This window comes from Gymnoscopelus microlampas (genome assembly GCF_963454915.1).
Source record: "Gymnoscopelus microlampas genome assembly, chromosome: 8".
Classification (NCBI taxonomy): domain Eukaryota; kingdom Metazoa; phylum Chordata; class Actinopteri; order Myctophiformes; family Myctophidae; genus Gymnoscopelus; species Gymnoscopelus microlampas.
Window position 1 is genome coordinate 12753834 of NC_139945.1, and position 27314 is coordinate 12781147.

The 27314-nt window shown below is 41.5% G+C and overlaps 4 protein-coding genes across 7 annotated transcripts in view; 2 read left to right on the forward strand and 2 right to left on the reverse strand.

Moving 5' to 3' along the window:
* Positions 1-6722: 6722 nt before the first annotated feature.
* LOC311050472 (proteasome subunit alpha type-4-like) lies at positions 6723-7502 on the forward strand (the record flags this gene model as incomplete). The annotated part of the gene is made up of 1 exon (XM_084064556.1): positions 6723-7502. One exon carries the CDS (start codon positions 6723-6725, stop codon positions 7500-7502), a length of 780 nt encoding a protein of 259 aa, XP_083920682.1.
* A 2966-nt stretch (positions 7503-10468) lies between these two features.
* Positions 10469-11368, reverse strand: LOC311050473 (protein YIF1A-like; the record flags this gene model as incomplete). The annotated part of the gene is made up of 1 exon (XM_084064557.1): positions 10469-11368. One exon carries the CDS (start codon positions 11366-11368, stop codon positions 10469-10471), a length of 900 nt encoding a protein of 299 aa, XP_083920683.1.
* Positions 11369-13577: 2209 nt separating this feature from the next.
* On the reverse strand, positions 13578-14705 carry LOC311051158 (ubiquitin-conjugating enzyme E2 Q2-like; the record flags this gene model as incomplete). The annotated part of the gene is made up of 1 exon (XM_084065576.1): positions 13578-14705. One exon carries the CDS (start codon positions 14703-14705, stop codon positions 13578-13580), a length of 1128 nt encoding a protein of 375 aa, XP_083921702.1.
* A 1113-nt stretch (positions 14706-15818) lies between these two features.
* Positions 15819-27314, forward strand: part of LOC311049831 (galectin-4-like) — a 459606-nt gene continuing 448110 nt past the window's right edge. For 2 of the 4 annotated variants that reach the window (XM_084063703.1, XM_084063702.1), the window contains exons 1-7: positions 15819-15970; positions 16597-16685; positions 22984-23191; positions 24221-24334; positions 25192-25236; positions 25442-25585; positions 27164-27202. In XM_084063703.1, the coding sequence (XP_083919829.1) occupies positions 15929-15970; positions 16597-16685; positions 22984-23191; positions 24221-24334; positions 25192-25236; positions 25442-25585; positions 27164-27202 (681 nt within the window). In that variant the 5' untranslated portion in view covers positions 15819-15928. The remainder of the gene's footprint in view (positions 15971-16596; positions 16686-22983; positions 23192-24220; positions 24335-25191; positions 25237-25441; positions 25586-27163; positions 27203-27314) is intronic. The other 2 variants (XM_084063704.1, XM_084063705.1) reach the window with 2 other exon arrangements.

The following is a 27314-nucleotide window of genomic DNA, read 5'->3' on the forward strand; positions in this document are numbered from 1 at the left end:
CTCTCTCTCTCTCTCTCTCTCTCTCTCTCTCTCTCTCTCTCTCTCTCTCTCTCGTAATTTGTATGGAAATGTTTGGTGTTGTTTTCATATTTTTGTTTGTCGGTGTATATTGAATACTTATTATTCATCTCTCATAAAGTTTTCTGCATGGTGAGTGAAAGGTGAATTACAAAATTGATGCTGACAAAGTACTTCACTCCTAAATCATCTGTGTGATGGTTTAATGTTCACAGTTCTGAATCATTCAGTGAAAATATGAGAACATTTGGCAAAAATAAGATGACCATTCAGCTAAAATAGGCAAACATTCAGCAAACATTTCTGCAAACGTTTGGCAAAATTTGCTCAACATTCGGCACACTTATCTGTACGCACGCATGCACGTGCGGGGGTGCTCCTTCCATTCCGACATCTCGCCACTCCGACTAGTGGCTTCCGCGTGCGGTTAGGGTTAGGGTTAGGTATAGGGTTCGTTAACGTCGGAAAGGCGAAATGTCGGAAAGGCGAAATGCACCCGCACGTGCGTACACACACACACGTCCGTACACACACACGTGCACACACACACACACACACACACACACGCGCGCGCGACCAATCCATTGAACTGGAAGGCAACCTTCAAGCCTGGTAGTGCTGTTACTGCCTTGCTCATAGGAACTTCTACCCAAAACGTTGGGACGAATTACTTCTGACAGGTAAATAAATATTTTACCCATAAATATGAGCCAATATTAATTGTCTTGACACAGCAGCTGGGAAGCTCATTAGCATCCATTTGCATGAATATCTGAACAGTCATTAATAGTGATTATCTGTGATTTGCAAGCTTGCAGTTTTGTTTTTTTACACCGGACTTATAATTAACGTACACACTCATAGCTATAATAGCTGTAATTAAACACTTAATTCTACTAATATTATATGTCTCATTTTAACCACTTCCCAGCTGCCGTATTGTGGGGTAAAACCTTTGCAGAAAATAGCAGATCTACAAGCTCACAATGCCTCGCATTGCATGATACTAGAGTGAAAACAGAAAGGTTGGGGGTTTAAAGTGATTAAAATAAAAAGCTTGAACTTACACTCTTAGTATAACCAGAGGTGGATGAAGTATTCAAATGTATTACTTAAGTAAAAGTAACAATGTCAATACCGCAATATAAAAAAAGCATAATTGCTAACATGTTTGTGCTTTAGTACATTTTAGACATTTTTGAAGCAAAGTACAAAATGCAGTAAATTCTACATTTATGACGGAGTCACGCACAGTGGTGGAAAGTAAACTAAGTACATTTACTCAAGTACTGTACTTTTGTAAGTACAATTTTGAGGTATTTTTTCTTTACTGGAGTATTTCCAATTATCAATAATTTTACTGCACAATATTTATTTGTAAACTTCAGTTAATAATTACTATGTAGATTTTGATTATTCCAAAACCGCGTTAGACCTATATAGCCTATATAGCCTATATAAGCTTGCACGTTGCGAGCTTGTAGATCTACTATTTTCAAAGGATTTTTGTAATTTTTTTTACATTTTAAAACTTGTGAAATGGGACCTTCTGAGTACTTTTACTTTCTCAGGGTTAGGATCAGGCATTTAGAGGTTAGCTGTAGGGGTTAGGGTTGCAGTTATGCCTGATTTATACTACTAGCAACTAAGGTTTCCAAATAATTGTAGTGGAGTAAAAGTACTTGTAACATACTATTTCTACAATAGGGTATTGATACTTTTACTCAAGTAAAAACAATTGAGTACCATAACTGGTCACGCCAAAAGTAGTGGCAAACAGCCACCTGACAAGCTTGTAGATCTGCTATTTTCTGCGGCGTGACCTGACCTCCTGTTCCTCTGTTCCCAGATGTCAGGTCACCCTGACACGCCTGCCGATTGGTCAAATGACTGCACTTTCACTTCCTCATTTACTGACAAGTCTTTCTGCCTGCCTGCCTGCCTGTCTGCCTGCCTGCCTGTCTGTCTGCTATTTGTAGACAAACCTGCATTTTTAATATATTTCTTTAACTTTGTTAAACCTTTCCAGAAACAACAGATCCACAAGCTCACAAACGTGTGAGCTGCGTTGTCAGCAGGTAAGTCGGCTATTTCTCGAATAGCCGAAGTAATAAATAGTAGAGTGAAAGGTTTACAATGTTTGCCACTGAGATGTGGTGGAGTAGAAGTTTCAAGTATAAAGAAAGGGAAATACTCAAGTAAATAGATGTACCTCAAGTACAATACTTAAGTACTTAGTTACTCTCCTGTACTGGAGATACAGATTGCACTGTGGGTCAGGCAGGCAGGGGGTTCAAATATAAGTCTTCAAATATAACACCATTACTGTCAGACAGAAACCTTGTATCTCCATATATCAACTTTTTATGTTTTCTTTTCATAAATGCAGTGTCACACAAAAGCAAAAATAGCCGATCTAGAAGCTCACAATGAGCTTGTAGATCTGCTATTTTTGCAATTGTTTGTGGATGGGTTTTGTAAATATGTAACGCATGAAAAGTATTAACAAGGGCTTGTGGCTAAATAACTACATTGGATCCACTGGAACACAGTTTTTTCTTTTCTTTTTCCCATTTCCTGAAAAGTATAACTGTTTGGGACATACAAGGTTTCCTTCCGTCAGTGACGAAATAGTGCATCATCATCATCATCAGGGCGAAAAACCAGGCAGGGTCATTTAAATCAAATGACATTTTAGTCACAGTTTATCATCATTCTACTCCAGACAGTGAAAGCGGGACCAAAACAACATTTATTAGCAGCTCAAAGATCATGGGAGTCGATATGAAAGTTAAAAAATAACTGTGATTAACAATATTATCCTGTTAATCAAAATACGCTTAAAAATCTTTCACTCATGTACCTTTTATTGCACCATATGTCTATAACTTGAACTACCAATGTGTTACCACTTTCACATCTTACTATGCTTAACCTCACATGTGTATGTGTGCAGATATCTTCATCTTTTTAGGTTGTCTTTGCTTATTTAAAGGGATAGATCACTCAAAAAATAACTTTTTTTCTATCGATTACTCACCCCATGGAGACTTGAATTCACAGATATTTTTATGTTTTTGTCTTATTCCTAAGCCAATAATTTGATGACCAGCGGAAGAGTATGCAGCGGGTCCGGTAGGAGATACAAAGGAGACTCTTTGTGTCTCCTACCGGAGCCACTGCATGCCGGTCATCAAATTATTGGCTTAGGAATGCCAAAAAAAATATTATCCATGAATTCAAGTCTCCATGGGGTGAGGAACCCTCACTAACCCTAACCTCAGTAAAACTATGCCTACCCCTAACCTCAAGAAATACTACGCGTAAGCCTACGAATGCCAAATCATGATCACATCGTCGGGGACAGGGATCAAACCAGTAACCTCCAGACTCATAGGCTGCCTTTCTTCTCAAATCTGGGGAACAATAGCCTGGGTGAGGGGGGGAAGAAGAGGAAAAAAGGGGAAGGAGGGGGAGGAGAAGCTGTGGGGGAGGAGGATGGGGGAGCTGTAGATCGAAAGGTCACCAGTTCGATTCCTGACCGGAACATCTCTCTAACCCAAAGTCTTACCAAATGTTATGAATCTTTCAAATATCATTTAATTAGTGACACAACAAGGTCAGTGTCTTATTGAGATTGCCATACAGCCAAGTAGTTATATTTTGTATTGTTAAATACTTTACTGTAGTGATATTTTAATTGTATGATGAACAGAGCTGAATTATTATGGACTGATCTTTATATGAAGTGTGTGACATAGATTATACAGTCTTGTGCTACTGTGTGTGTGTGTGTGTGTGTGTGTGTGTGTGTGTGTGTGTGTGTGTGTGTGTGTGTGTGTGTGTGTGTGTGTGTGTGTGTGTGTGCGTGTGTGTGTGTATATAACTCAGTCCGTAATTATAATATAGTGTATGTATGTACTGTATATATATATATATATATATATATATATGCACGTGTATGCGCGAGCGTGTGCACGCGCGCCTGACGTTGCACTCCATTAGTTTAAACATCCACAGTACACCACTGTCTATCTTCATATTATAGCCTACATTGATATAGAAAGAGGAAGTCGTAGAGTTTAAAATGAAAACAAGGGTATTGTGCAGTCACAGTTACCACCAGCACGTAAAGCGTGTTAATTTTCTCCATTATTTTATTGATGAGCCGAGTACAATCCCACTTGTTACAGCCAAACAATCGGGTAGTCTGGCATCGATTGATATAGGACAGCTTCGACCTTACGTGCTTGCTAAGGTACTGTATAGCCTGTGTGGAGAGAGGCTCTTACGTGCGGTTGGGAAACCGCACCCTCTCAGGTTTCCTACTTACAGTAGGTGGCCAGTGACTTTGACCAGTTTGACTTTCAAAACCTTTGCATCATGCATGTCACACAAACAGAATGTGATACATTTTTTCATTTAGAGTCCTATATCCACAAATACACCATTTAACTTCCACAATCCACATTATCAAAACCATTGGTGTTGTGCGTCGCATTATGTTTGTGTGACATGCATGATGCAAAGGTTTTGAAAGTGAAACTGGTCAAAGTCACTGGCCAATCTTAATAAAATAAAACAAAGTACAAAGGGATGAGGAATAACCACTCTCCCTCTTTAAAAACACAGCATGTGTTCTGCATCGTGTCTACTGGACTAGCATACATTTATGGTAACTAGACCTGTGCACGTTGGGCACCGGCCTAATAAAACTAACACTGAACAAATGAACCAAAACTAGAATTGAAAAAAATGCATTTTAGTTAAAGATAAAATGAGGCTTTACCAAGAACAAATGACAACTAACTGAAACTGTGTTCTGTGTTTACACAACTAACTCAAAGTAACAACAATCATAGATAAAATTCTCGTACTCTAACAAATATAATAACCTTTGTTGCATGTCGTGCATGTCAGTGCACGTGAGTGTATGTTAATAGGGTGCGTTCGTGTCAGTGCACGTAAGTGATTGCGTATTCAGTGTGTGTTTTCAGTGTGCTTGAAAGCATTGCAAGGCAACAAAGCCAATCAAACAACCGATTGGATCCTTTGATCATGAGATGTATGTGTCAATGTCCTTATTGTAAACTGATTGATTGATTTGATTTGAAATGCTAATGAAACCCACACGGGGACAGCAGTTTGAGGATAAACCCAACAAAGTCCTAAGATTTATTTCCATTGTGGTTCCTCTCACAAGCAACAATGAATAAGTTAGAAACACTTTACAATACAAAATAAACAACAGCTACAGCATGTTGTCTTGTTTTATTGTTCTGGCATACATTCAATAAAGATGCAGGTGAGGAACAACTAGTGGCTATATTGTTACAAAGACAATTAAGAAAGTGTTTTTACTTTGTCCGGTCATTTTGGCAGGCCAGCATGTAGGCCTATCACATGCTGAGGAAGGTTGACGCTGAACCGTGTCCGTGCATGCTGCCCGTGCCTTAATGAATTAAAAGTAACAGAAGGGCTTCAGAGTGCTGGCTATTATCCTACTTTGTGAATCAAATTACAATCAATCAATCAATCAATCAATCAATCAATCAATCAATCAATCAATCACTCATAGTAATTGAGGCTTAAAGGGATATTTCACTTTCAAACATGTTTGGGGTCATTTTAATGTCCTCAGGCTTTTGTGAGCACCCCAGACAGTTTTAAGTTGCTTGATTCAGTATTTATCATCATTAGGGCGATTCATTGAAAACACCCGTCCTTGTTTCTGGTGACTGATATTGTCCTTCGAATCTAATAATACGTGAGGAGACCGTGTTTTTTTTTTATACCTTTTCTAATTATTATTATTATAATTCTTTGGGAAAATGAAAACAATAAGTAAATAAAATTAAATGTATGAAAAAAGTACACAGCCTCCTACGTATTAGGAGGACAGTCTCCAGAACCAAGGAGTGTTTTCGATGAATCCATCATGGTTATCATGGAGTTTGAAGTTACAATGGGGTTTATATAGGAAGGGGGCGTGTCTGATAAAATGAATATAAAATCTTATTCAATCTAAACACTGAATCAAGCAACTTAAAAACTGCCTGGCGTGCTCACAAAAGCCTGAGTAGACATTAAAATGACCCCAAACATGTTTGAAAGTGAAATACCCCTTTAATGACCGTACTGTATCACTGTGTTTGATGTGTAAATCCAGAAAGCCTTGGTCTGGTCTACCATATTGTAGACCATGCCACGTGGGCAATTCAGAATATAAACATAGGTGATACTGCAGTTGAAAATTAGTTGAGGTTGTATTTTTATGGCGTGGCTGTGAAGACGGTCTGTCTATACAGTATGTCTGTGTGTCTGTGTGTCTCTCTACAGAGCTAATCCCACAAACCGCTGGACTGATCAGCACCAGAAACTTCTTGTGCACAGTGCCATTAGGCTAACTTAGAACCCCATTATATATATTTTTTCCCGCATCCTTTTTTGATCTATAGCCCACTTTTTGAGATATTAAACTGACATTTTATGATGGAAGTCATGGGGCTCGGATTGTCCAAATTTGGGCATGGATGATGTATACATATGACGATGACATCAAAACTCAACCTATAAAATGTTAGCCTGTATACCATAACTTGAAGCTAGTGGAGTTGTGCATGCAGCATAGTGAAAAGTCAATATCTAAACTTAATTACAGTTTCAATCAACTGAAAGAGTTTTGAGTCTACACTGAAGTGGAAATGTCTCGCAGATATGATTCCAGAACAACCATCTTCTCCCCTGAAGGACGCTTATACCAGGTGGAATACGCCATGGAAGCGATCGGTCACGCCGGAACGTGTCTGGGGATTCTGGCGAACGACGGCGTCCTGTTAGCCGCAGAGAAACGCAATGTCCACAAACTGCTCGATGACGTGTTCCACTCCGAGAAGATTTACAAGCTTAACGAAGACATGGCTTGCAGTGTCGCCGGGATTACATCGGATGCCAACGTTCTCACAAACGAGCTGCGACTAATCGCACAGAGATACGTGTTGCAATACGGGGAGCCCATTCCCTGCGAGCAGCTGGTGACACACCTGTGCGACATCAAACAGACCTACACGCAGTTCGGAGGCAAGAGGCCGTTTGGCGTTTCCCTGCTCTACATGGGCTGGGACAAACACTACGGGTTCCAGCTTTACCAGAGTGACCCCAGTGGCAACTATGGAGGCTGGAAGGCCACCTGCATCGGCAACAACAGCGCCGCCGCAGTGTCCATGCTGAAGCAGGACTTCAAAGAAGGGGAGATGACGCTGGCCGCAGCGTTGGCCCTGGCCGTCAAGGTCCTCAACAGGACCATGGACGCCAGCAAGCTCTCGGCAGACAAAGTGGAGATGGCCACCCTGACGCGGGAGGGCGGGAAGACAAGGATCAAGGTGCTGAAGCAGAATGAGGTGGAGGAGCTCATCAAGAGGCACAACGCAGAAGAGGCCAGAGTAAAGAGCAAAGTTCCTCAAGAAAGTGAGGCCAGTCTGTAACGTTGTCTACTACGACATCGGTTCCATGACGTTAGTAATATGACGTTGTCCGCTATCTCCACATTTGGGCAACGTTTCAACCCATTCCAACCTCCATTGTCTTCCAGTATAAATAAATATTAAAAAATAATAATAACTTGGAGGTAGTCTGAAGTCAAGATTGTTTACTTTTACAAAATATTTCGGGTCTTATTGGAACAGTGGATACAATGACCTAGCCTGGTTCCAGACGAATCTGCCTTTGCAAAATTGCATGCACTTTAGCCCTCGGCAGATTAGGTCTGGCCCCCATCCATAGAGATTTCATTTCTCTCCCTCCGCAGTTGTGCGGAACCAACCAGGGCCCAGTATCCAAATGTGGGCGGGCTTAGCACAAGGAAGCACTGCTCTGATTGGTTCGTTCAAGGAAGCACTGCTCTGATTGGTTTAGGTCTAACCAATAGAGTCCGTTTGGATCTTTTTGTAACCGCCCCTTGGAAAAAAAATTACCGTTGATAGGGACCAGACTAATATCCACGCAGTGTGTCGTGTGATATTGTCTGGCCACGCGAGGCTAACAATGACCACGTCTAAGGAATTCCAAGGGTGTGGGGGCAACCTACTAGTTTTGACGGTGTGGATCTGAAAGAGGCTGGCTGTTTATATGGTCTGTTTGTCCAGAGATAATCTCGCAAACCGGCAGGCTGATCAGCACCACCTTTCTTGTGCCCACTGCAGTGCCAGTAGGCCAGGGAAGTGCACAACTTTTTTTCACATCCGTACTGTATATCTTATACTTTTTGAAATATTTAAATACAATTTTAGAATGGAAGTCAATGGGGCTCAAATTAAGCTGAAACCATGCTCAATCAGCTTGGGGATTTCCATATATGGGCATAAAAGACACACACACATACTAATATATATAACTGGAGGTTTGGGCCGCTTCGCGGCCCTCACATCTAGGCCCGATCAGCTATGTCTCAGCTACGTCACAGCCACGTTGCACTGGTGATCCAACTGATATGGCCATATATGGAGATGCGCAGTATAGGGTGGGGTCCTATAGCGGCAAAATAAAAGCTGCGGCCAAGGATAAAGTTGCTGCGGCCAAAAAGAAGGAAGGATGCTGTGGCTATAATGTTAAAATGTAGTTTTATATTAACTGTACAATAAGTACATTGAAGGCGGGCAAAGAAGCCTAAATATTACCCAGAGCACTGATCAACAGTCTGTGGCAAGTTTGGAGGCAAGTGGAGTGATCGTGTACTGACCAACCCCGGATGTACTTTTGGAGGTCATTTCAATTATAATAGTAGGATAATAATGAAATAAACTATGATATTTAGTTAAGGACCACTAGTAGTCCATACAGTATTGCATATGGTCCCTGACCATGCATTAGGTAATGTGAGAAAGTGTTTTTTTTTTTAAAGAACTGAATTGAATTATTGGTGTTTGTGATATGAGTACACTGGAATTATAAACGTTTCTTTAACTTCTGTGTCCTTTGGTTTCACTAATCATGTTAGCTTCTCTTCTTCCGCTTGCACAATAACTAGTCTTATACACAAATGGCTTGATCAGAGCCATTCCGTCTTTAAAAGTGTCTGTGTGGCTAATCTCGCAAAACACTGGACCATTTGCACCACTATCATTAATTAGGTTAACGTGGAATCCCACTGAAATATTTAACTTTTTAAACATTTTTCCGTAAGTCAATGGGGCTGGGATTGTCCAGATTTGGGTACAGATGACGTCATTGACAAGACTCTTTCAAATACAAGCCGTCTATAAGGAAGTAAATGACTGCTCAATCAGGCTGAACCTTGCCAGTTATGGAATCATACATCATTGATGACTGCCGTCATAGACTGGCAGAAAGCCACAGCACTATTGGATCGAGTAATCTTGTGTGGATACATTTCAGTCAGGAACACTCACATCCAAAGTAGATTTCACTTTTGACGTCAAGATGTTCCCTACATTTAAATACTAAGCGGCATACTAAGCAAAATCACGCCCCCCCCCCCCCACAGGTTAAAGCCATAGAACATTGAATTCAGTTTAGAGCCATGCACACATGAATTTCTGTGTAAAGTTCAGTTTAAACGTTTGAGTAATGCAAGACTTGACAGCCCGTTGTTGTGCCCCTCTTTGCACCCATTAGTTGCTGTTTCTTGGTTGGACAAAATGTTTTTCTCTCCATCCACTACCATTGAAATAATGTGTTAATGCGCTACATATTGATATTATGTGTATTCAATTCTTATTTTTAACTTGGTGGTTGTAAAAAGAAACATCTCAGGTGCAGTAGTGACTGGGCATATCGTGTTTATTTTTCCCAAAAAATTATGTTTTAGCAAATTCAACATAAATAACCATAAGGCGGAACCAGGGCAGAAAGAGCCTGCTGGTTAGTCAGTCAGGGACCAATCAGAAGGCTGACAATGGGTCAATTGTGTGTGATTGGTGTGTAGGAAAGCGTGGCTGATTGAAAGCAGAGAGCTGATTACAGCTGAGGCGTAGATGACTCCCGTGCCCTGCATGAACCAAAGCGCGACACTTCATAAAGTATTTATGTTTTCTAAAGTGAGGGGAAAAAAAATCTAAACACTACCACGATGTCAACGTAAGATAAATTAAACTGACAAGGTGGGGATAACTGAAGATTAATTGCAAATATTTTTAAACAAGTCAGAGTACCCAGTACAATGGTAATGTGGGTCAAAAAAATAAGCCTTTTGTCAGTATTACACACATGGAAAGCCTTGCTGTGAGACATTTTCTATTCTTTAATAGTGAACGTCTTTAACTCTTCGATCAACACAGGTGGCAGGTCATCCGTCATTGTGTGAGCTGACTGACTAGGGCACAGAAAGGCAGATACAGTGCAGTTACACTCACCATCTACATCATGTGTCGGTGAGCATCATCAGCACAGATTTTGTTCAATACAAATGGACCTGCCACTAAACATTTCACGATCACCTGACCAGGTGAGAGGTTAGCCAGTAGATGATAAGTGGCTGAAATAAAGCGGTGCCCACGATGATATAATGGCGGAATCGAAGTTTGGAACTCGCTCGGGCCCCCACGGAGTCAGAAGAGATAGAGCAGAGAATCTTCATCTTCAAAGAATGAGCAACAAAGACCATAAGCGCGGCGGAGGACCATAACAGAGCCAGGTAGTAGCCGGCACTGCCGAACAGCAAGCCGCCCAGCACAGCGAAGATCATCCCGACATATTTGTATCCGCTGTAGGCGATGACGTCAAAGGTGGAGAGGTCGCTGAGCACAGTGAGCAGGTACAGACTCAACAGCATGACCGATACTTCAATGATGAGCCACACTAGAGCAGTGCTGGCACACAGTCCCAGAACCTCGGGACTGAACCTGTTCTGAAGGCCAAGAGACACTCCGGCCAGCAGAATGTAGGTGATGAAGGCCATAGTGGGTATGTAGAGATCGGGGGCGTTCACGTCGTTCCTTGGTGTTAGCGGAGTGTCTCTGTGGTAACCGACTTCCCACTCCTGGTGAACGTACGGGAACATGAGTAGCACAAGTTTCTTGATGACATATTTGGTGTCGACGTCGAAGAAATACTTCAGCCTGTTCACAGCCATGATTCTGCCGATCTCTTTATTCACCATATCCTTTCCCTGGCTGGCCAGCGATGAGGCGTACATCACTCCAACGTTGGACACTGGGTCAGCAAACATGTGGTTGTTGATCCCTGCGCCTCCCTGAGAGGCACCCGTAAGCTCAGGGATGTACCCAGGGGTGTAGAAACCCTGGCTGTTCATTGGTGGTGCTGTGAAGCTGGTGTCTTCAAAGAGGGTATCTCCTCCTGCTGTTGGATGATAGACATGGTGTGGCAGGGTCATTGTGCATTCACTGCTGCTGTATACGGCTAACATTGCCGGGGTCTTTCGTGGAGCTCTATGTAGTCTGCCTTTAAGTACCAAAGTCATCCATACCATGACATCATCTATGTCACAAAGGGCAAGTTGTGACACACACAACCTACAGTACATATCCAAGGAGATGAACCAAACAAGTAAACACCAGTAAACAATGACATGCTATTTTAACAGTATAGAAAGACACCAAATATGGAACTTAATTTTTATAGAAAGAATTTCTATAAAAGGGGGTCTAATGATGTTGCATAATATTTATTATAATGAAAATATTTAAAACACACAAAAAGATAAAAGATATGGAGATATAAGTTTTCAGCCCAACAGTGATGATATACATAAAACTACACTATACATCACATTGCTATCTCAAATGGGGCTGATATACTTCCACCCCATTTAACGTGCATGGTCTATTGGGGACACCAGTAGGCCAGAACCCTCAATATAATATAGTGAGGGTTCTGGTCTGCTGGTGTGCCCGGGTATATTATAGCCGGGCACCAGTAGGCCAGAACCCTCAGTACCTGGGCATTGACGACTGATGAATTTTGAACTAATTTATATTTGTTTACAACGTCCTTAAAGGACCTATCTTCATGTTGGTCCTCACAAATGCTCATTGCTCGGTCTACTGACTCTGTGTCTCAGAGGAGGGCTGTGGACATTTCAGAAACCTGCCAACTATTGACGTCATCGGTAGCAAGGTTTGGTCATTTCAAAAGATTTTTTATTTTATTTTATTTTTTATGCAAGAACAATGGCTTCTATTATGCATGCTAACTTTCCAGGAAGAGAAAGGCTGTGGTTTCTATTAGTCTGGAATCCCCATTTGGTTGACAGGTTTCTGAACTGCCCACAGCCAACTATGGCGTAGTGAGTAGATCAGAATTGTGCCAGTGGGGGTGCAACTGTTAATCGAAGTAACCAATTTAACCGATTATGAAAGATTATCCATAATAATCTATTAATAATGACATGCCCCTATTTTGGGCATGTCATTGTAGGCAAAAGGTTTTTGCGACATATTTTGAGTTTCTAAGCTGGCTATTTTCATTAATTTGCACGACACCGTTGTGTGACATAGTATCACATAATACCGCCTACAGCAAGTGGTTAATTGATTTGTTGATGTATCACTTCTCAATTATTTGATTAATTGAAAAACTAATCAATATAGAATAATCGATAGTTACAGCCCTACAGTGCCGGAACAGGTTGTTTTGTTGTCTTTATTTTGTTTTTGCAATAGTTTCTTTGTCCCATTTATGTTCCAATAGATACTAATGTTTATTTCTGGACCTGTGTGTACAGACCATTGATATTACATCTTAACAATCCTGTTAGGCTGGATGGAGATTTGAATAATCAATTAAGTTAGCCTACTCTCCTGTTGATGGGAAAAAGCTGGTGGACTTCAAATAATGGGAACATGAGAAACCCAAATTATTAATATTTTAATTAACAAGTTTTACCTGTTGAATGAGTGGCTTCACTTGTTGAAAACACTGTGTGTGCACACACAGTCCACCACTGACCCCAGAAAGAACAGAGGAAGGGAAAAAAAATGAACAAAAAAGAATTGTTGGAAGAAAACCAAGATGGGTCTAATGCCGTTGACCCATGTGGATCTCAGACGTCATGTGGCCAGTCTTATAATTTCAGTAAATGATGACGTATTATGTATGATGTATGACTCTGGACAAGGATCCAGTCCGATCCAACCCCCATTGACTTCCATTATGAAATTAAAGTGAAATGTATTCAAAATATAAAACATGTATGTGAAAGAAAATTCATGGAGGGACATCCATGAGACACTGGAAGCGTGTACAACAAATCTGGGGCTGATCGGTCTGCGAGATTAGCTCACAAACAGACAGAGACTAGCCTCGGAAACCCATGCCTTTTTTTTTGTTTCAAAAGAAAAAAAGCCTGGGAGAACCTTGCAGGAAGGCTGGTCTTAGGACCTTGTTATCTCCTAACCAATCAGAGTGCTCCAAACCCAGGCGCTGGAATCCAGCGCCTGGGTTTGGCTCCGCCCTTCAAGACCATCGATTGGGCTCGTTCTTTCAGTCTAGACAGAGACAGCTCGCCTCAGAGCCAAAAGGCTTTTGATCCTACAACATGTGGCCTTATTGCAGGAACCATGGACGGTGCCGGTGGTTATGTCCTAGCCCTCTGTTTTAGGTGGCGTGTGCCAGCCATACTGTTCATGGGCCTTGACCAGATACCTGTAGGACTGTTGTGCACGGTCAACATTGTACTGGTTGTTTTCGGCTCCAAACTGCACTCGGGCTTCTCCTTTGACGAAAGTGGCACTGATCTGCATGATGACAGACTCTATGGAATAGGCGCTGGTCCAGCCCTGCTTTGTGAGAAGCTCCATGCAGATCGCACCACCGTCGAGAACGTAACCTCCGGTAATCACTGGTGAAACCACCCGCACAAATGGTGGATCAAAGGGAAAGGTATCTTTATAAGAGACGTTTAGCAGAATGCAATCCAGGCCGTCTTTTTTCTTAAGGTCTTGCAGGTCCTTGTGTAAATGGCTGTCTGGGTCCACTGACATCAGCTTTACATGCCATTCATAAAGACTGTCATTCACAAGCTCCACAGAATAGCTGCCTGTCTTGTAGCTCTTGGACCTGTAGACGTCTCTAAGCTCCTTCATCAGCCGGTCAGACGCTTGCACTGAACCGGACACAACGCCATTCACGTGGTTCTGCGTCTGGGTCCTACGGATCTTCTGCAGGATCGCCAGGTTCTGCTTTTCAACGCCGTCCTCCTCCTCCGACTTATTCCCTTCCGCTGGCTCATTAAAGTCGTCCAGGTCCGGGTCTTCGAAGTCCTCTTCCATCTCCTCCTCCTCCTCCTCCTCCTCAGATGGGTCTTCATCTGTGGTCCCATGCTTTGCATCTAGTCCTACAGAGACTGCTGGCAGGGGCTGGTCCAACATCTTCACATCCGGGTGCTGGGGAAGATTGTACAGCCGACATAGGTCACAGATGAGCTTCTTCAGCTGCTGCAGAAGCAGGGTGTTATTGCCTCTTCTCACGTCTTCCAAACGCTCCAAAACCTGTGCCAGGTTTGGGTCGTCAGACTCCACAAACCAAATTGGAGGCGTGGAGGGGTAGGATTCTGTTATGTTGCAGTGGATAGTCACCCGTTTATCTCGGCTCACGTTGAACTGACAGCTCAGCTCATCACGGTTGCAGTCAACGATCCTGAAGCGTTCGTGGTTCGGGTCAAAAATAGTCTCCAAAAACTTCAGCTCTGCCTTCAACCCCGACACAGACATCTTCCAGGCAAGTCAAGACCTAACAACAATCCTTCTCTACACTTGTCCTTTTTCCTTCTTTCCTTTCTACCTAACTTGCACACCGTCTTGCACACAGAGATCTATGCGGCTGTGATCTGCCTTTTAAGGACCAAATTCATCAGCACTGTGACATCACTGCTAAGTGACGGGAAGAGGAGGGAAACGTTTGGACCCTATATGGGCCCATTTGGATCCATTCATAGATAATACATTTGTATTATTATAAGCTTGGGCTGATACAGGCTTTATGAATGATATTCAGAGAGCCTATCACTGATCTGCAGCTACTCAGTCAGAGTTACATGCCTGTTAGGGTCCATTTGGTCCCTAACTATCAATCATTTGGCGGGGGACTTTGGGGGTCCCCCGCCAAATGATTGATAGTTAGGGACCCACAGTCCCCCGTCAAGTTGGTGTGTCATCAATGTGACGTCATAGAGACCCATGACAATGGGTACTGCTTTCATTTGAGAGTGAATGGCAGTGAGCTTGACCTAAAACATCGCCCAGATATAGAGTCATACATCATTGGCCACACAAAGTCTGAAATGTGCATTAAGCCCTTGTTGGACCCCATCTTGTTTTTACTAACATCGTAACATCCAAACCCGTCCATTATTTCCAGAAATGCAGGGAAATAACAGTGATTCTCAACCTTTAGAATTTTAAGGAATGACGAGTTTGATATGCATTAATTAAGCCACAAACTCCAATGTTTATCTCTGGGACAACCCCAATCTCCACTTAAAGAAACCTTAGTGTTAATTTCGGTTCCATTTGTACAAGGTTGCACCTCTGTAGGTATACGAACAGAGACATATTTATCATCACTATTAAACACATTCATACACACACACACACACACACACACACACACACACACACACACACACACACACACACACACACACACACACACACACACACACACACACACCTGCAGGTGACTCACTTTCCGTCTTTTGTTCAAGAGAGCCACTCCTGTCTGTTCTGGGTTCAAGGTAAATATGAATCCATCATGGTGAATGAATGTGGGTGTGGTTACAGCTCTGCCCATCCCTCCAGCCCTGCTATAAAACTTACCACCCAACCTTCACGGGTTCCTGTCCTGCATGCATCAGTAGTTACTCCATCTGCTTCACCTCTTCATCTCTTTGACTCATCTCACTCACCTCTTCATCTCTCTCGCTCATCTCACCATCATGTTCGTCGCTCCGCCCGGCTACCAGCCAGTGTACAGCCCTGTAAGTACTGGACAGAAATACAGAATATGAAATGTATTAGTAGTGCTACTGTATAGTGCATGCAGTGGTGGAAAACATAGCCTACACAGACATTGGGGTTGAGTAAAAGTAGCAATACCACAGTGTAAAAAATACTTTGTTTCAAGTAAAAGTCTTGCATTCAAAATCTAACCTAAAGACGCAACATAATCATTATGCAGAACGCCCATCGATAGATTTATTATTTACCTCTGAAATGTAGTGCAGTAGACATATAATAGTACAAGGTAGCATATCATGTAGCATATAATGTAAATGCTCAAGTTAAGTACCTCAAACTTTTATTTTAGTACAGTACTTAAGTAAATGTAGTTAGTTAGTTAATTTAAACTACTGAGTGCATGTATGTCTAGTAATAAGTTCAGTTCAAAGTGAATTTGAACATTTACACTGCTTGTGTGGATTTGAAGTTGTTCTGAAATCACCTGCACAGTTGAATCTTAATCTAACTCTGTGAGTGTAAAAAAATACCGTCACAGGTGTTTGTATCGTATTACAACAAGTTACCGGTTCTCACTGTGAAGCTGAAACTGAATTAGCTCTGCAGGCTTAACAAAAGGTCCACCTTTCTTGTGTTCTCTTTGCAGAGTGTTCCTTACACAGGACCCATCTATGGAGGCATGAGAAATGGAATGTCCATCTACATCCAAGGATCAATTTCTGACAATACCGACAAGTGAGATGTTACTTGCTTATTGGTTATTACAGTTTGATATGCCCATTCTTTTTTTAAACTTTCTTTTTATTTGTTTTTAGAACAGGCAGGTCATTTTGGGCATCACATTACATTACATTAGTACAATTCCAGTATCTTTAACACTCATTATGTTGTGGCCTATTAGAAAGTTCTCAGTTTGTTTCTCCTTGATGGTAAAGTCCATGGTAGTTTGCCAGTAGATATTCAAATGATTCACTCCTAATTCTAACAGCATGGTGAACAGGCTTCCAAATATTGCAGAAAAATACAAAGAATAATACATACATAGAGAAATAAAATACATGAAATAAAAGATACAAAAATGTATATAATATCCTACTATAATTCTAGTAACCTCTGTCTGTCTGTCTGTCTGTCTGTTTGTAGTGGTAGGTGAAGCTACCCGGTTCTCCTCAGTGGCTGGACCAATTGCTCTGATTTTGCACACAGCCATTGACCATTACCATCTGAACTTAACTGCTACTTATTAGCGTTTATGTGTCAAACAATGTCGCCTCCCGGGTTGCCAGATCATGTGCGCATATCCCCCCACGGATGCGTCGACCGGGTAGGGTCTAGTAAAATATAATTCAAGCAATGTACCTCCACACATAGCACAGATTCACATACTCATACCTACATACAGATATATATATATTTATATATATTCAAACACCCACATCTATATAAAGATCCTTCACAGAATATCCATTTTCAAATATAATATTCATTTTAACCAGTATTTATATTTATTTATTCGTATATGTTCTGTACAATGGCTAATGGCTATCCACTCCCCCCTCGTTGGTGGGTTTTTGTCCAGCCATTTCATAGTTATTGCCTTCTTGCTGGCTACCAATAATATTTTGAGAAGGTACTTATCCGAGATGCTAAATTTGTATGGTTGGTTTGGTCAGGTAAATATTGGTAAAAGTACGTTCAAGCTCAGAACCCATTATTGTGTTGATATCTGATACAATCTATAGCCAGTAGGTTTGGATTACTGGACAGTCCCAGAAGCACCTGATTCGGATGCTATCAATGCATTGAATGGGACATTATCACCTTTTATTAGACCATTGAATGGGCGAAGTAGGCGACCTACTTACCTACCCGCGATTTATCAGACCATTCATTGGGTGTTATCAAGACATACTGACCTACCAACGGAGATGACTTAAATAGTTCAGTTTCGGTTTTGGTTGTTTTGGTTTCGGACCATGACGGAGGCACGCAGTCTCAGGCGAGCTGGAGCCCCGCTCGCCTGAGCCTACTCAGCGCCGTTGGAGTTATGTACCGATAGGCACAGAATCGTAAATATTGTTGTGGGGACTGCTCCGCCTCCAAAGTAGGTCAGTAGCTCCTGATTACGCCCAATGAATGGTCTGATGAATCGCGGGTAGGTCCGTGTATCGCCTACTCGTCACCTACTCGCTAGTCTCGCGTGGCCAGACTGTTGCCTCCCACAATTTACAAATGTTTCCGACATACAGTCTGGGACTCGGAAGCTCTGATCATGTGTAAGTGGAAAGCGGATGCCCCTCCCCTACCCACGTCCGTTTCAGCATTGTGCAGAGTCCGACTGGAATCAACGAATCTCATAAACATTGTTTATGTCTACTAGTGTCTTCTTCCACAGTTTTTTCTGCGTTAATTCCTTGATACCTTTCTCAGTTTTCTGTGATAAACAATCCTCGCACAAATAACATGAATCTACCGCTCCTATGACTATGCTTCCGCCTCGGTTCTGTTTCCACTAGGACTACAGGTCCGCGGGCACCGCGTCGTGATTGGTCGAATGTCTTTCCGGTCTGAACAACTTCCGTTACACAGCTTTCGGGAAGTGGAGTCCCAGACTCTATATAGCATTCAGAGATTGTGGAATAGTAGTCTGGTGACGCGAGACTACCTACTCGCCCATTCAATGGTCTGATAAAACGTGATAATCTCCCATTCAATTCATTGATAGCATTCGAGGCCGGTGCCAGAATATATGGAAGTGGTCAGCCATTGTATTATTGCAATCTCTCCAACTATTCCCTGACTCCAGTGTACCATTCTGAAAGTATTTTCTCCTTGGAGTAATTAAGAACCTAATCATGTTCTTCCATGATAACTCTCTCCAAAGGCCAGAGCTAGTAGTGGTGGATAAGTACACTACATATATTCAGCCATTCATCCTCTGTTAGGGTTATGCCTGCCTCCTTTTCCCATTTAGATTAACATAGAAAGAAAGAGTGGTTCTTAGCGGACCGTATACTTGAATAGCTCACAGGGTTATCAGTTCCAACGATTAGTCTTTTGTCTCTTATTGCGATGTGTTGACACTGTTTAAACACTGGAGGGTCCACCTTGTGTAATCACAGCCAGGGGTGGGGTCCTGAATTCACGGTGGTCTCTTATCAATGGCCTGTCCCTCCCTCCGCTGTGGTTGATATTCTTTTCAAACCAGCGATGCTTGTGTCTCCCGTTTAATCTCAGAGGGCCATTACCAGACAAAGTAAACACACATCTAACTTTAGCCTGACTAATCCTGACTAATATCTAAGAGGCTACATTGGTAATTCAGATAAAGACAAGTAAATGAAACAGCTGTAAAGAATACAATGACCACTCCCCTTAGCCACACACTGCTTTCAGAGTTACATTTCATTGTGTGCTGTATCCCGTGAAGTCATAATTGTGGGCTCGCTGCAGCGAGACTCACTGCAGCGAGACACTATAGGTATCTTCACTATTTATTTATTCTCCCCCAAAAGTATGGCACCTAACTACTCCCACATACTTTCACTTAGAAACTCCATTCAAACTTTAAAAAATCCAGTTTACTGTGGACACGTGTGCTTGTACTTTTTTTTTTTTTTTTTATCATTTGTAGTTTTTGAAATATTTAACTTTAAGCACCCAATGCATTTCCAGTGGGTTTTGCTAGTGGGGACAGAGAAGGACAGAGGAGAAATGCCCCTTGTTTTCGTAAAGTCACTGTGGCCACATTTTTTACACTACAGATATTTATTTTACATCAGCAAGTGCGCACAGGTCTGCTCTCCGATTTAATCCAAAGATCTGTGTGATGTATACAGGTGTAGCAGGGCTATGTAAAGCAATGACTACGCCACCCACAAAAAAAAAAAAAAAAATATATATATATATATATATATATATATAGGAGTGAGGGATATTTTAAACACATTAACCATATACTGTATATATGTAGATATATAGGACTTAACAAGGTAAGGTTCCCCAGAAGAGTACGGGTTCAGAATGAACAGAACCAGAGGCTGATGTATCAAATGTGTCAAGTTTATTCAAACAGTTGGTATAAAAATAGTCAGGTTAAAATACAGAAAGGAAGAAAGCGGTTAGTATTACTGGGAGTTCCGCAAAAGGGACTAAACTCAAGAGGCAAAAGGGGCAATAAGGGTAAGGGCTTCAGGGCCTACTTGGGCCTCTAAACTAAATATACAGAAATTTAACAAATCAAATCCAAATAATGCAAAACCAAAATAAAGTAAATAAGCAAATCAAAACAAAATACAAATACGAAAAACCAAAATCAAACTCATGCAATCCTACTTAATGGCCCAGTATGGCTCTGTCCTCAGTCAACTCTATTGCACACAGTCCAATAGCAAAACCCCAGTCTAAACAGTATATATGGCACGGTGGGAAAAACAGTGAAGGTTAGTTCAGCTCCTACAACAAATCAAATAATAAAGCATTAGACCAGCCCTCCAACAATTCATCCCAGACATTAGGCCCCTATAGCAAGATGACAAAATACAGCAAAATAACAAACATACCCAATGAGTCAATATATGCTCATGGCTCCCATTGATATAGGCCTGCACAGTCACAGGGTACTGCTGCTCAAAGGAGCTGGAGGCTTCTGGAAATACAGATATATATTAGTATAATTAAAAACAGGCCTAATATTGTCAGCCTATTTAAACTCTTATATATATACTATTGTTACAATGAGTTATAAAAACCTTGTCATTTGTTTCAGATAGTCTTACCGAGAATTAGTCTGTACCCCTCATGCCTCCAGGTCTCTCTGACAAACACTCAAGCCAGGCTTCTGGCTAGACAGGAGGCCCCAACCTGGCCACCCCTCTTTATGCACTTTCCTTAAAGGGCCAGTGCTACTGTATGTATACATTTTTCGTTAAGACCATTAATATACACCCATGGACCTACAGTACACACTCTAGCAATCAGTAGCAGCTGGTGCTACCTAATCTGTCAGTCATTGGCTGTCAGGCAGTGGTGCTGCAAAGTAACTAAGTATATTTACTAATAAGTACTATGCAAGTGCTTACCATGCACAGTTTAATTTTGAGGTCCTTTTACTTTACTTTCCATTTTTGTTACTTCTACTCCACTACAATGACAGCATTTGATAGCTTTAGTTACTTGTTACTTTGCATAATGTATTATTAATACAAAGCCTACAGTAACCACACACAGCCAATCTACAATGTGACGCATTATGAGCTTGTAGATCTGCTATTTTCTGAACATTGAAGTACTTTTATTTTGGTACTAAAAGTATATATATTTTGATGCTAAAACGTTTGTACACTGCAAGCTCCGGACCCCCCCCCCCCCCACCCACTCACACACACCCCATATACTCCACTGCCACTTCACCAGGCACTCCCAATCTGATCATTTTTTGGCTTTAAAGCGAGCCCACATTGTTTCTTTATAGGAACAATATTTTCTAGTTTGGGAGTTGTGGTGGCACTCCGTCTAATTCTTCTAAAAAATGTACCACTTGGTGGAGTAGACCTCATGAAAACACAAAAAAGTATTTGTACGCGAACGACAAGACAGAGTAACTTTTCTTAAAAAGATTTTACTTTGAAAAACATAAAAGGTTACAGGGTCAAATGTACGGTCAAAAAACTGTGTTGCTTCCTTCAGTGTCTGACTCCAACTGAACTAAAAGACTGTTTGCCATCATCAGAGCTATACACAGGTGCATCAAACTAGACTAATTATAGGCCCTAATCAAACATCAGACAGATTAACAGGTCAGGTCAGCTAGACCTTTGTAGACACACCTGTCACTTATGAAGCACAATCAAATGTAATCAGATTACCAGCAAAAGCTTTTTTACCTTTTTAGCATAAACTTTCTTAATCTTAAACATGAATTTACTCCAAAATAAAACAATGGCAATTGGCTCCTACAGGACTGATATGTTGTTTCTCCTGTTAATTTAACACAGAGGCGTGTACAACTTGTAACCTTGCACACGCTTCTGTGTCAAGTTAACACTCGATTTTACTGTGTACTGTTAATTTTAGTTATATAGGTCTATATTCTGATGGTAATCCTTGCTATAGAGTGTTTGTTCAGTAACAGGGCTCTCCCCGCCTCTGCAACAGAAAATACATTTTCATGTCAGAATACCAATTTTATCCAATCACGAGTAGAGAGAACCCCACAAAGATCATTTATCAACTTCAATTTTATAGTGTTCCAGTTCCAATTTTGTCTTTTGCTCTTTTCTTTGTTTCATCACTTCCAGTTTCACGTCACTCTCATGATTTGATGAAATTGGTATCCCGACCTGACCCCGGTTACTGAACAGACAAACAAACGTTTACTAAAGGAATATATTGTAGTCCTACAGCTATATTTACCACTCATTTTAACAATTAAATATCACTCCACCTTTGAACTCGTTGAAACCGGGAAAGCATCTGTGTCATTTCAGATTTATATAAATAGCAACATGAGTTTTTCAGAAAACAGTGGTTTAAAACAGTATAGTTCTCGAAAATAGCAGATATACAAGCTCACATCGCGTCACTTCGTGCCGCGCTGTGAGCTTGTACATCTGCTATTTTTGAAAAAAAAAAAAAAAAAAAATCTTAAAAGCGTTTGAAAATCTTTGGAAAACATTTTCAGATGGGAGGGGGTACGCGGCCAAATATATATCATTTGGGGGGTCCTTGGCACAAAAAAAGTTTGAGCACTACTGATTTAGAAGGCATTTGTTGAATCGGCAGGTCTTAATGGCCAATTAATAATAATAATGATAATGATAATGATAATGATAATGATAATGAATTTATTTATATAGCACATTTCCAGACAAGTCACAAAGGGCTTTACAGAGCAGAATAAAAAGAACAATCATGATAAAACTTTGGATATAAGCTATTACAGACGATCAGAGAATAAAGCGAGTGGCACAAAATACATACAGATATACTCAAATAATGGGTTGACACTGTCGATTCGTACCGTCCTCTCCAGCTTCATAGTCAACCTGCTGTGTGGACAGTCCACGGAGGGCAGTGACATCGCCATGCACTTCAACCCCCGCTTCAGCGGCTGGGACAAGGTGGTCTTCAACAGCCGTCAGGACGGTGACTGGCAGTCGGAGGACAAGACCCGTGACATGCCCTTCACCCTGGGACAGCCCTTCGAGATGGTCATCCTAGCCGGCCCAGAGGGCTACCAGGTCACAACAACAACACATGATGCATATTTGGAGTCTTGCACTTGAACACACAAACATACGACGTACACAACATATCACTGCTGTCGGGCAGAAACCTCTTATTAACTCCCTACTAGATCATACTACTTAGCGTCACATAAAAGCATCAAAAGTAGCAGATCTACAAGCCCTCCACAGCTCTTCTCAATAGAAAAATTCCATGACCAGATCTGTAGAGGGAGCAGCGGAGTAACTAAATAATGTTTTCTTTACGGTGAAATATTTAACATTTTGGCCAAGAAGTGTATTTTAGACATGAGGTGGGGGGCTCAGAGTGTTCCCAGTTGGCTTTCAATTCCATAAAACCGTCTTTGTTTTGGTGAGTAGCGAAATAATATTTTTTCATTTTTACTGCAGACGAGAGGCTATGCAGCCTGTGGTGCGTGCGCAAAGGCTTGAAAGACCCATAGCCTCAAGGAGAACTAGGCTATGGACCAGAGCTAGTCAAATATGTAGTAGTTTTGCATCTTTTTGGTTTTACAATGCAAAACATGCCAATGGAAATTCCTTCTATGAACCTCTGTCTTGTCATTATTTTGTTTGCAAACAGATGCCACATACTGTACAGCATTGGTTCTCAAAGTGCGCTCCGGGGACCCCCAGGTGTCCTTTGGGGGGTACCAAGGGGTCCCCAGCTAAATTAGTTACAATTAGTTACTAAATTAGCGTCACAATCATTTTAACCACTTTAACCATATTATGTTGTACTTTGGCTATTCAAAAATAGCAGATCTACAAGCTCATAGTGCGGCACTCAGTGACGCGCTATGAGCTTGTAGATCTGCTTTTTTTTTATTTATTTATTATCTTTGAATATATATATATATTTTTTAAAGCTAACAAATCTTTGCTTCCGGAGGTCATGTCACAAAATATGAGATGGGGGTCCGCAGTCAAATATGTATGTTTTAGGGGTCCTTCACATGAAAATGTTTGAGAACCACTGCTGTACTAACAGTTAACCACCTGACCATTTCATGACAATTACAGATCAAAGTCAATGGCCAGGACTTCTACACGTTCTCACATCGGCTCCCTGTGGAACGAGTGTGTGCCATTAACATCGCAGGAGATGTGTCCGTCCAGACCATTAACATCATCGGGGTGAGCTTTTCATTGTGCCGCAGCTCTCTGCGCCACTGAAATGAATGATTCCTTAATGGTATGGCACTGATAAAAGAAATAGACAGGAGTCAAGAAGTCCTTCTCCGTGTTCCGTTTATTATCCGACCTGTCTGGGGAAATCTCCAACTAACTATCTGTACACCAGCGTTTTTATACACCTTTCTCTTATGCAAACCTAGTTAACTTTACAGTCCATTGTCAGCAAGATGTACAATAAGCATATTCATAGTGGGTCATCAACATGTCGTTTTAGTAAAGGTACACAGCATCCAGCATGGAAAGGACAGTATGTCACATGAACATCCTAAACAGGTTTTTCTTTAACAATGTATCATGCACAGAGAGACATCAAGTCAAATAAAACACACTAACAGCCACTCCGCTTTTCTGCTTTGCAGAGTTCAAGAGATGTTTATAGCTTCTTAGTGTTTTGAGTTTAGAATACAGTAAATGGATGTGGCGTAACCTTGCCAGGGGAGGACCGTGGCCGGGTGGAACTCCTTATTTGGTCAGGTCTATGATGTCACTCAATCATGATGCATTTATGACTTCAGCAAGGTTTCAGTCCAGTCCGCCCGCCACTGACATCCATTATAGAAGTTAATCATGAAAACAAAATGCATGTAAAAATGCATGTTATTCTTTGGCCTACTGGCAGGATGTACTATAGGCATGGCACTGATCGGTCCAATGGTTTGCAAGATTAGTCCCGTATAGACAGACCGAGAAACAGACAGAGGTGATCTTACCCCTTGCCCAGATAACGCTGGTATTTGTGTGTTCTTTATCCAGATGAATGTGTGTGTTTTCCTGTAATGAGTTCTGTTTGTTTTTAGGGAAGACCAGCAGGTGGAATGGGAGGAGGGATGGGAGGTGGCATGGTAAGTACAGTATGTTTTATCTGCATTACTTTGTGTATATTATTTATGTATAAGGAAGAGGAGAGGTGACCTGGTGTGGTTCACTTAGTTCATCAAGTGGGCACACCTCACTAACCTACCTACCGAAATGAACCTCTCCTCTTTCTGTACATCTCCTGTTAAGTTGTCTCGTCTTAAACCCTCTTTTCTACATATCGATGTCCAGGGAGGAGGATGTATACCACCCGGTGGAGGCATGGGCGGTGGAATGGGTGGAGGCATGGGAGGCTACCCAGGTGGAGGCATGGGTGGTGGAATGGGCGGAGGAATGGGAGGATACCCAGGTGGAGGCATGGGCGGTGGAATGGGGGTAAGCTTTCAGGTGGAGAAGGTACTGTAACGGCATGCAGCCCATCGGAAGGCGGATTTGGACAGTCCAGCTCCACCTACATCCAGTACAACATCATCACCTTGAAGTACAGTAGCAGCTCCAGGCTAGTTGTCTTTCCAGTGTTGATTTTGTCGACTAAAAGTATGAAGAAAAATGTTCGTCGACTACCTTTTTTCCACTGACGAAAACAAAATAAAAACTAAGCTATGAACTAAGACTAAATATATTGACAATTTTGTCAACAAATGAAAACTAGACTAAAATGTTATAGGAGGGACTAGTGGAGAAGAGAAGAGAAGTCATTTTATGTTTGGTTGCGCTCGGGTGTTGTGCTCTGAAAATAGCAGATCTACAAGCTCACAACGTGCCGCACTGCAACGTGTTGTGAGCTTGTAGAACGGCTATTTTCAGCATGCAACCAAATGTAAAATCAGCCATTACGACGCCACCAAGGTACCGCCAACATCAATTTTAGTCGACTGAATCAACTGTAGATTTAGTCGACTATAATCTTATGATTTTTAGTCGACTAAAACTAAAACATTTCAGATGACTAAAATATGACTAAAACTAAATTGAATTTTATTCAAAAGGATATGGCTAAAACTCAATCAAAATTTGCTGTTAAGAAGTGGAAGTGGTTGATCAGCCTACCAGGCTGCAGTGCAGTCACCACACAGCTATATACCACTGTGCCACCCGAGTGCCTTCGGTGTGCAATTTCTAAATAGATTTGGACTCACTTGGTTAGCACCTCACAGGCCTCGGCGCACCTGCCTTCTTTTCAAGTGATATAAAAAGTTAAGTAGTCAGATTCAAACTCGGAATTCAAACTGACGTACTGGATATGGGCGGGGCTGGACCGTCCAACTTAGCCATCTCGCAGGCTGCAGCTGGTGCTACTTTCTCATGATGTGACTATTTGAATTGTATTTTATTACAATTTGATTTGTGACGCAAACCATTTCATATAACTGTCTGAAAGAATGGTCCAACTGAAAATACAATTAGACCATTTTGAGGATAAAGTTCAAATGCATTCTTTACTGATGTATACAGCGTGTGTGTGTGTGTGTGTGTGTGTGTGTGTGTGTGTGTGTGTGTGTGTGTGTGTGTGTGTGTGTGGGGGGGGGGGGGTGTATGTACTTTATATGTCAACATATTCTCATTTTTGATTATACAGTATACGTATCAATAGTATATAAACTGTGAAAAACACACTCCCTCCAAATATATTTATCAAGTTTTGTCCATTCCTAATGTGTTTACATACTGTATTGCGGACCATGTTCATTTTCTTGACACTTTTGGTTATGGTTAGGCTCTTGGGGGGAACGCTTAGTTGAACTTTAATTAATGAATTTCCGTCAAGGTTAGGTAAAGTTTGTTTGGTTAAGGTTAGGATTTGGTTTAGGCTACGCTTAGATTAAACTGACAGTTTGAGTCAACAAATCTTGTACGTCAGCTGTCAGTATTTCATTGTAGCATCATGCACTGTAAGCAGAACTGTATACACGGTAAAATGTAGGACTGACTTAGACATGTCTTCCCTTGCAGGGTGGAGGAGGAAATGGCTACCCTGGATCAAATCTACCAGTGAGAATACATCTCTCTTTATTTCTCTCTCTCTCTCTCTCTCTCTCTCTCTCTCTCTCTCTCTCTCTCTCTCTCTCTCTTTCTTGCGCTCTCTCTCACGCACGCACGCACG